General features: G+C 33.2%; 1 protein-coding gene across 3 annotated transcripts; it reads left to right on the top strand.

Annotated features, from left to right (window-relative positions):
* The first annotated feature begins 1,202 nt into the window (after positions 1-1,202).
* Positions 1,203-10,615, top strand: LOC114401720 (urease accessory protein D-like). 3 transcript variants are annotated; one of them, XM_028364302.1, is made up of 10 exons: positions 1,203-1,619; positions 1,775-1,903; positions 2,086-2,250; positions 2,806-2,871; positions 2,958-3,032; positions 3,220-3,264; positions 3,691-3,846; positions 4,615-4,697; positions 4,774-4,939; positions 10,279-10,615. In XM_028364302.1, exons 2-10 carry the CDS (start codon positions 1,775-1,777, stop codon positions 10,390-10,392), a joined length of 999 nt encoding a protein of 332 aa, XP_028220103.1. In that variant the 5' UTR covers positions 1,203-1,619; the 3' UTR covers positions 10,393-10,615. The 3 variants fall into 3 exon arrangements, with proteins under 3 accessions (XP_028220103.1, XP_028220102.1, XP_028220101.1); XM_028364300.1 differs by having other exon boundaries at positions 1,204-1,619; positions 3,613-3,846; XM_028364301.1 differs by lacking the exon at positions 3,220-3,264 and having other exon boundaries at positions 3,613-3,846.

Here is a 10,615-nt window from a genome sequence, read left to right as displayed (position 1 = left end):
CAAGAATCAGAAGTGATGAGAGTAATCCTTAAGACAGTTGAGTACTAGTGAAGGAATAACTCTTCTTTTCATAAATATTGTTCTATTCAGGAATGAAATCCCTTTTATATACTTAAAGGGTCCAAACTGTTATTCATTTATGTCATACTTGTGGATATTTTTAAAGTTAAAATATATTTTTCATTCCTGTAATATTTTATGTTTGTTTTTTATTATTGCAAAATTAAAATGTGTGACTTTTTTTACTTAGAATTAGCTTTGGTCGAAGTCAAATCCATGACATTTTTTTTAATTTAAATTTTTAAATGTAATTTTTTAGGATTAAAAAGTTTTAGTTAGAATTATAGGAAAAACATACACACAATCTTGGGAGACTAAAAACCACAATAAATTGTTGAAAAGAAATAAAAAAAATTACAATGGAACACATAAAAGACACACACAATACACAGTTATATAACACACAAATGCACAGTTATGGAATACAAAATTACAGACTCGACTATCTACACATAAAAAAAAGATAAGGTAAACCTTGTTTTTAAGTACTTAGAAATATGGTTAATGTGATTTTAGGCCTGTAACCTTGTTTGTTAATTTCGATAATTTTGATTTTTTAAAAATAAAAAGTCTTTGGAACTTGGCATGAATAAATAGCAGAAACAAAATCCATTACCATAACTTGAGACAGTATTATTCAAAATCTTTTTTGAGCTATTACACAAAATGGACCGTTTGTGAAAACTGAGAAGATTCTTAAGGGTGTTTGGTTTGGTTATTTTCTGTTTTCATTTTCACTAAAAATAGAAAACGGTGATGAAAATGTGTTTGGTTGAATTTCTCAAAACATTTTCAGTGAAAATGAAAACAGAAAACAACTAGAAAATGAAAACAATAAATTCTCGTTTTCAGTGTTTTCAGTTAATTGAGAACAGAAATCTCGTTTCGGTTAAAATGAAATTGCGGTGACAACAAATATAATTTTAAACAAATCTTAAAATACAAAAAGACAAGAAGTTAATATATCATAAATTTTTAGTATTTTTATTTCATGAAAATATAAAAAAAGAAGTCAAACCAAACATGTTTTAAGAATTCAAATCTTTTAAAAATGAAAATAGTTTTCAGAAAATGAAAATAGGAAACACACCTAAATGATTCAGTTTCTGGGCGTAAACAAAATCGAAAAAAGAAAGTAACTTTGGAGGTTTGGTGTAAAGGGTTCTTCATCTGCTCCATCCTCACGAACCCGTCACAGAGGATCTTACTAGCGCCCACCATCTTTGCCACCGCAATCCCTCTTTACGCCGCCACTTGGCACCATCCCAAGGGGAGGAGGGCTGTTGAAAAACTTATTAGACGATGTCGTATGGTGTTGCCGTGACACACAAGTCGGCATCCGAAACCTGAAGAACTCAAATTGAATCTGTTCTTGTAGAGCTTGTTGAGACTCCTGGTGTTGGTGTTGGTGAGGTCGAGGAGGGGCACTGCGCGATGACGGATTTGGGAAGTGTCTTCTTGTGAAGTGACAAGGAAGGAAAGAATGAGACTACACATAACGTAATTTTAGTGGACATATATATCAGCCACATGTTTGGACAATCCAAACCTAATTTCGGGTATAAAAGTCACATATCATAAATTCACAAGAAAAAAAAACATTTTTTTTAGAAATTTAAAACAAACTTTGAGTATTTTAAAAGCTGAAAAACATATTTTATTTTCTTTTGAGACAATTTTTCGGATATTTTTTATTTTTTATTTTGTTTTATAGATGATAGAGATTTACTGCACCATTGAATTTAAAAATGCGTGTCGAATATACAACTCCGCCTGCACTACTACGACTCGGTGCTGTCTCCTTCACAGTGTGCCACGCACCTCGCTCATTCAATCAAATCAGGTTTCAACCTCCTACACTTCTTTCTTCTTTATTTTTCATTTTAACTTTGAACTTAATAAAATAAAAATGTCAAGCATGTCTGTTATTGCTTCTTTCTTCTTTTATTTTCCCTCTTAATCCAACAATGCAAAGGAGAGTATTAAATATATGCATCTTTCTGTCATTTTTAATTTTGAATCTAGCGCGTGGCACTACCATCTGTTGACGTTAGAGGAAGAATAATGAGAAGTGGTGAGGCAGACAGAGAAATGGAAATGGGTTCAGTGGTGGTTGAAAAAGTGGGAGGCAGATCATCTGTCACAAGTTGCTTCTCAAGATACCCCCTCAAGTTCGTCATACCCAAAAAGGTTTCCAGTAATCTTCCATTTTACTATTATTATTATATTATGAATTTAATTGGAATGCATCTAAAGTGCATTTTTACATCTCAACAAAAAAAAATAGAGTGCATTTTTACATGAATTTAATTAAAATATACTAAAAACTGTGATCTGATTACAAATTAGCATGCACAATCCTTTACCTTTATAATAATTATCTTCAAAATATTTCTTGCATGACAATTATACTTTTTTTTTTTTAATATAGCCGTATTATTGGAAATTGTTGACTCGAGGATAATTTTTTATTAGTTGCTATTGTAATTTTTCTTACATTAACTGCGAATTATAATCAAACTCTTTTTGTATTTCCATATAATTGAAAATTGTTGAATTTTTGTTGTACTAATTACTTCAAGAGTTGTATATAAGATAATTTCGAAATTAAATTCTTCTTATTATTATACTCTTAGTCATGTTTTGACTAAGCTACATAGACTTTGTATGCTTGTGTTGTGGAGCGATCATTGGTATAAAAATCATAGCTTGGTATGCTAAAAATGTTTCTTTAACTAATTGCAGGTGGGTTCTTCCAAAACAGATGCTGTATGGGTTTATGCCCTCAACTATGGAGGTGGAATTGTATCTGTAAGTATGATGGTTTTTTCTTTGCCTTGGTTTTTTGTATCTATTTGCTTATGATTGTGGACTTGTGCTTGCCTTATGAGATGTAGGGTGACAACATTTCATGCAAATTTTCTGTGGGAGATACTTGTACCATGGTGTTAACCACCCAAGGTTCCACTAAGGTTGGCTAATTATTTTTCTTCCCTTATTGATTTTTTTTTTAAAAAAAATTGAGCTTGCTTCTGCGTCGGTGCTTGTGAGTGAATATGATATATTGTCTCTTTGATTAGTTGATATTGGTTAGAGTGAATTGTAGTCTTTAACTTGGCTTATATGTAGATTATTGATAATTTTGTTGTCTTTGTTTAGGTTTACAAATCTGTGGGATCCAAGTGTTCTCAACAAATATTAGAGGTTACAACACTGTATATTTCTTTTGCTGTTCGTGTATTTATGTTCACGATCATTAATTTAAAGGAGTCATATTACATGATAGAAGGAAAAAATAAATAGATTAGCATTGATTGTTTTTCAATTTACAATATCTGATGGCAATCAAGATATAAGGCTTTGGCACGAGTATTATAATTACTGTAGTTGTTTGATAAATTGATTTTTATATGGCATAAAGGCACTATACTTTTCAAGAGAAATACCTTGACAAGACAACCTTATTTTTTCTTGTGGTTAAAATTTAACTATTGGTGAGTTTATTGGTTTCAAGGGACAACTGACAATTGTTGAATTCGTTGTGTGTATTAGGCTAGAGTTGGAAGCAATGCACTTTTAGCTATCATTCCTGATCCAGTAACATGCTTTTCCACTGCAAGATACTGTCAGAAACAAGTCTTCTGTGTGTTGCCAGACTCAAATTTGGTCATGGTCGATTGGATTACAAGTGGGCGCCATGAAAGTGGAGAAAAATGGGATTTTGATCTATATAGAAGCAGTAATAATATATTCTTAGAAGATGGTCAACCTTTATTTCTGGATACGGTAATTGTTATACTGCTGTCGTTGTTATGCTAGTTATCAATATTACTTCCAATTTGTACAGGCTGATATGTATAAAAAGGGGCTGCATGTAATATTCTTATAGTTTGTTAAAATTAACTTGAAATCTTAATCTCCTCTGTTATTATAATTTCCTCTTATTCTTTGGATTTTTTTAATAGATTTCAATGCCAAAGAATGAAGCCAGTTAATTGGCAAGCCTGATCTTGATAAATTTGGCTAGTTGTATTGTATGCACCAATCTACTACTTACTGCCTTTCCTTTTCCTTGAGGCCATTTCACCTGGGCTTGATGCAGGCAGCAGGCTCAACTAATTATCTTTACTACTGTTTGGGAATGTGCGATCTTATAAAGGAGAGGTTTATTCCTTATACAGGATTTGTCCTTGTTGTTTTGTGAGATGTCAATATTATGTTCAGAGCTAAAATGAGAACATCCAAACCTAGCACTATATGTTGCTTTTGCATTTTTCTCTCCCCTATACAGTGTGTTGTGCTTATCGCCTTTCTGAAATGACAATATCATGTTAGGTGCTAAAATTAGAGCATTAAATTTTTGCTGCATATGTTGCTTTTTTATCTGTCTCCTCCCATCACAAATAGTGCACAAAACAGCATGCCTCTTCTGGTAGTTTGAAGCAATAAAGTTTCTGGAGGTATTTTGGGAAAAGCAACTTGCACCGTCTTTTATTTTGGGATTAATGTCCTATGCTCTGATATTCTACTCAAATGGCTTCTTGTTACAAACAGATGTTATTAGACAAAGAAAAAATTGGATGTGTACAAGAACAAATGCACAACTACCAAGTAATTGCAATGATTGTACTCTTGGGGTGAGTGGTTTATTTTGTCTTACTTTTGGATTAATGTTTTTATATTATGAATTCATGTACTATGTGCCTTTTTAAGGCCAAAGGTGCAGTATGTCCAGAATCGTGTGCAAGATCACGTGAAAGAAGTTATGTCTGAGCAATTACAGCATCCTTCTGCTGCTTGGAGTCACCAAAGAGACAAGGCCGATCATTTTATTACAAAACCAAGCTTCATAGCTTCTTGCAGTGCCTTTGGTCCTAAGGTAAATTATAAATTTATTCAATTTTAATTAACCATAATGTCTAAATATTAGTGTGATGCCATTGTTTAAAGAGTGCCTAGACTTGAGTTTGTTTATATCTGACTTTTCCTATAATCCTTCCTATAATCCTAGTTTTGCTTGAACTCAATTGATTTTCTGGTCATAGATCCAAGCTATAAGTTTTGGTGCATTGCTATTGCTCATTAGAGAGGAAACTTTCTGTGTTTCTACTATTAAAATATTTTAGGTTTTGTTTGTGTTAGTGAGTTACAATTGTACCATTACAATAGTACTAAGACTAGATCTAATTAGGGGCATTTGAAGGGAGTATCGAGTGCCTATAAAAGAATGGTTGGGATTATGATTCTTCCTTTTCCGGTGGGTTTAAGGTGACATAGTCCATTTGTTGTAAAATCTTTAAGGATTTCCTAGATTAACAATTATAGAAAACCAACAGATCTTGAAACCTATGATTTTCACAAATAATAGATAAACAATGTCTATCTTTCTTTATAGTAGGACTTCTCTTCGGAATACTTTGATTTCTTGGAAGATGAAAGGAACAAGATTTCATTATGGAAGAAGATTCTGGTAAAATATGCACTTCCTCGGGAATGAAAAAAAATTGATCTACTTTAATTTTCCCAATCCATGTGCTCGGTAATGATGTTGTCATCGCGGATGCGCAAGTTGCTGAAGTTTATTTTCAGTGTCTTCAGAAATTAGGAGTTCAAAACTAAAAAATCTCTGATTTCTTTCCAAAGGGTGAACTGGACAGTTCCAATAAGATTTCATTCTTGAACAAAAATCCATTTTGGGGTTTATTTCATCTATTCCATGACCGGAACAGTGGGAGATACACGCAATATCCATTCAAGGGATTGGATCGTGTAATTTTCATCTTGACAAGAAATTATCTACATACTATGATAAAATATGTATCAAAAGCACAAGGGCTATAGCTTGACTATTCTTTCTGTCTTTCTACGTTTGTGATAGCTAGAGATTAGAGAAAACACTTTTTTGTCAGGAAATGGACCTTGTTTTATGTTAATGGGTATTAACCCCTTTTATAAGCACTACTTCCATCAAGTAACAGTTATCTTTATTCTCCTATTTAACCCAATTACAATTTAGTCCCTAATTATTAATTATTTATTTATCAGTCCCTATATAAGTCACATGTATCTCATATGAGACATTAATTCTAACATTCTCCCATTTGACTCATGTGACATTATTAAACATTATGAAATAAATAAATAAATAAATTAAACTAACATAATACGCATTAAAATGACTAATCATTCTATACATTGGATACATCATAATTTCATGATTAAGAATAGAAACCAATTCGAGTCATAACGGTTGTATATCACTTAATTGACATAGTCTCTTCCATATACTATAAATTAGTATTCTCCTTAATATGACCATTAGTTAGGAATACATAATTGGTCCAACATAAAGTTTTTATTCAAGACAAAACCTGTTAACATTACTCTAACACAAATATGCATGTAAAGATAAAGAACAGGTAATCAGAAACATATCATAATTGAGTTTAGAGTGTCACTAAAATGCATAAGATAATTTACACTTAATGATCATCAATAACAATAATGCTCATACTTTCAACATGTTCTATAAATGTCTTGGACGGTAATCCCTTATTCAAAGGATCAACTATCATAAGATTTGTGTTAATATGTTCTATTGACACTCTTTGTTTCTGAACTTCTTCCTTTACGACAAAGTACTTCAATTTCATATGCTTAGCATCCTTAGAGTACTTCTTAGAAAACATACTACTACGGAGTTATCACAATACATTTTCAACAGTCTGACAATACTGTCTACAATTCCAATTCCAAGCCCTGAAATAAAGTTCCGCAGCCAAATTAGCCTGAATTGTAGTCTCAAAACATGCTACAAATTCAGCTTCCATGGTAGATGCAACAACAACTAATGCATATGGAAACAATACATTTTCAATGGTCTGACAATATTGTCTACAATTCCAATTCCAAGTCCTGAAATAAAGTTTCGCAGCCAAATTAGCCTGAATTGTAGCCTCAAAACATGCTACAAATTCAGTTTCCATGATAGATGCAACAACAACTAATGCATATGGAATTGCTTCCATTTGTTTTCATTCCACATCATTTCTAGGACATTGTGCGAGACTAAATTTGTCTCCTTTCTAAATTGGAACAGGTGATACTAAACACCTTTCCATCCTAAATCTCTATAGTACTTTATCGATCTATGTTTTTTGAGATAAGCCTAACAATCCTCGTGATCTATTACGAAATATTTCTATCCATATCACATAGCTTACCTCATTCATATATTTTATTTTAAAGTTACTAGAGAGAAACTTCTCAGTTTCATGAAGAAGACCAAAATCATTAGTTGCAAGCAAGATATCATCAACATACAGAATTAGAAAAATAACCTTACTCTCACTGACCTTTAGATATATACACCAATCAACAGTATTTTCCTTAAATCCAAAGAAAACAATGATATCATTAAACTTCAAATACCTTTGGCAGGATGCTTGCTTAAGACTGTATATTGATTTCTTTAATTTGTACATTATGTGTTCCTTTACTTCAACTTAGAATCTCATTGGTTAGTTCATATATACATTTTCCTCTAATTCTCCACTAAAAAAACGGTAATTTTCACATCCATTTGATGTAGCTCCAAGTCATAATGGGTTACTAATGCCATGGTAATCCTAAAAGAATCCTTTCTTGAGACTAGTGAAAACGTCTCTTTATAATCAATATCATTTTTCTGAGTAAATCTTTTTGCAACAAGTCTAGTCTTGTAACATTCAAGGTTGTCATGAGAGTCCTGTTTAGTTTTCAAGACCCACTTACAACCAACTCTCTTACAACCCTTTGACAATTCTACAAGATCCCAAACACAATTATGTTTCATGGAATTTATCTCTTCTTTCATGGTATTTAACTACTTAGAATTAGCACAGCTTACGGCTTGTGAAAACGAAACTGAATCATTGTCATTTTGTTTCTATTTCATGTAGGTATTCTCACCAGCTTATCCACTACTATGTTGGAAACCCTGAAAAAACGAGAAGAAATAAACAGGAATAGATGTTAGGACTGACTTTATTAGAGTCACTCTGCCCCCAAAAGGAATGTGTCTTTGTTTCCATTTTGCTAACTCTCTCTCACACTTGTTGATGATAGGATCACACAACTTGCAATGCCTTGGGTTTGCCCCATTTGGGATACCCAAGTAAGAAAATGATATGGACAACAATTGGAATTTAGGTATTTTGCAGCATCCTTCTTCCATTGTTCCATCTTTCCGATTGCCCCAAAACTGCTCTTTGGGAAATTAATTTAAGCCCCGATACGAGTTCAAAGCTCCTCAAGATGACTTTGATTGCCTTGACATTTTTCATTGATGTCTCACCGAAAAATAGTGTCTTCAGCATATTGTAAGATTCTGATTTTCACATTGTTTCTTCCAACTAAGAATCCTCTGAATAGGTTCTTCTCCATTGCTTCTCTCGTCAATCCATTTAAGCCTTCAGCAACAATATTAAACAGAAGGGGCACTAATGGGTCCCCCTGTCGGAGTCCTTTTTGCAGGATGAATTCAGTTGAGGGACTTCCATTCACCAATACGGGGATAAAAGCATATTTGAGGCATCCCTCAACCCATTTAATCCACTTGGGGCAGAATCCTAACCACCGCAACATGTATATCAAAAAATTCCACGAAACTGAATCATATACCTTTTCGTAGTCTACTTTGAACACCATGCATGGATTTTGGCGCCTTTTTGCTTCCTCAACTGCTTCATTTGCTATAAGCACGCTATGGAGCAAATGTCTACCCCCTATGAAGGTAGTCTGTCTTTCGTCTATAATGGCTGACAGCACCTTCTTCAATCTTTTTGCTAATATCTTAGCCACAATCTTGTACATGCAGCCTACTAGCAAAATAGGTCTGCATTCGTTAAGGTTTTGTGGGTCAGTCACCTTAGGGATTAGAGCAATAAAGGAGGCGTTGCATCCCTTTGGAAAAATTCCGTTAACATAGAATTCCTCCAAAAATCAAACAACATCGGATTTAATGACTTGCCAGAACTCCTTAATAAACTTAAAGTTTAGTCCATCTGGATCAGGACTTTTCTCGCTCCCACAATCCCATACAACCATCTTTATTTAGTCGCTAATTATTAGTTATTTATTTATTAGTCTCTATATAAGTCACATGTCTCTTATATGAGACATTAATTCTAACATTTGTTTGTAGTACATTGAATCTAGCTAGTTGGGGGTATATTTTGATTTGGAGTTTGTGTTCCAGTTGAGACAAAAGGGTTTTCTCCACTTAGTTGTCAGAGCATATGACCTTTGACAGGGGAGGTTCTGGGTAAGATTGTGTCAGTATACATGGTGAAAGCATTAATTGTATGATGAAAGGAATGGATATGTGGTCTTCTTTTAAATTTGGTGAAAGGACTGAGCTGCCTTGGTAGGATGCTAGGGGAAGCTCCTGTCTCAAGGTGTACTTGTATGAAGTCTTCTTCCTGTTCTGAGATCTTGGCTGTATTGCTCTGAGAGATATTGACTTCTAATGCACATTGATAATAATAAGAGAAATGATGTCTGAGAGTGTATTGCTAGCATTCCTCTAATAATAATAATCATAATGTATGAGATATCTAATTTGTTTTTGCGCGTCAAAAGGAGCAGGGAATAAAGACATTTGTTAAAAGTTGAAACAAAATGAAAACTGATTTAGTTTAGTTTTTAGAGGAATGTCCAAAGATCCCATAATGAATTAGTCTTCATACTTGTTAGATTGTCATACGACGATTGTGTCTTCAAATTATAGTTGCGTATGGCCATAGGACAATTCTCATATCTTTTAGTTTGGTGGATTGCAACTTTTTTATTCTTGTACACTTACATCAGCACTTAAAACTCTTATTCATCTAATTACTATGTCATTCATCAAAGTTGGATCATTTTGTCCTCAACATAGAAGGGTGCTAGCAATTCACTCTTTCAAGCACACTTTTTATTATTTGGTAAATTTCATTTGAGTTTCACTAGGCAACGAGTGGGTTCAGGTGAAATTATTTGGCGAGACTCACAAAATTCACCTAATGGTGTCCTAAAAAGAGTGTGAATTAATGTGTTGCTAGAATTTTTCAAACATACATTGAAAGATACTATGGTTTGTTAAAACACTTGGGTTATGATATCCTGCTTTACGATTCTGTAATGTTATTTAGTTATAAATATTGCTAAGTGCTAACTGCAACTTCTTTTTGTGTGCAGAGAATTGGTCTTCTTGTTCGAGTGGCTGCTGAGACAACTGAATCAGTTTACAAGTTTCTACGGCATCAATTGGCACCCTTGGAGCCAATGATAGGGGTGCCACCATACAGATAAAGTGAAGTGTTCTCTGAAATAATATTAGTTTTAATTGCAGAGCTATATGTATTATAATTTTACTTTCCTTTTATTCATGTATATTTTATTTTTGTTATCAATCTACCATATATTAAGGACCTAGGTTTTTAATTTCTGTTAAGGATCAAACTTCTCTTGCATTCCTGGTTATCTTTTTCTCCTTGGGGCTAGGGCATATTACAAAAAACTTAATTTGAGAGAA

The sequence above is a fragment of the Glycine soja genome, chromosome 20, assembly GCF_004193775.1.
Source record: "Glycine soja cultivar W05 chromosome 20, ASM419377v2, whole genome shotgun sequence".
Classification (NCBI taxonomy): domain Eukaryota; kingdom Viridiplantae; phylum Streptophyta; class Magnoliopsida; order Fabales; family Fabaceae; genus Glycine; species Glycine soja.
Note: the sequence above shows the minus strand (reverse complement) of the source record. Positions and strands in the feature narration are given on the sequence as shown.

Coding starts and splice junctions, on each gene's coding strand:
- LOC114401720 (XM_028364300.1), top strand. CDS start 1,775: ATGATAGAGATTTACTGCACCATTGAATTTAAAAATGCGTGTCGAATA. Junction 2,251..2,805: donor AGTTCGTCATACCCAAAAAG/GTTTCCAGTAAT, acceptor AACTAATTGCAG/GTGGGTTCTTCCAAAACAGA. Junction 3,265..3,612: donor GTTCTCAACAAATATTAGAG/GTTACAACACTG, acceptor TGTGTGTATTAG/GCTAGAGTTGGAAGCAATGC.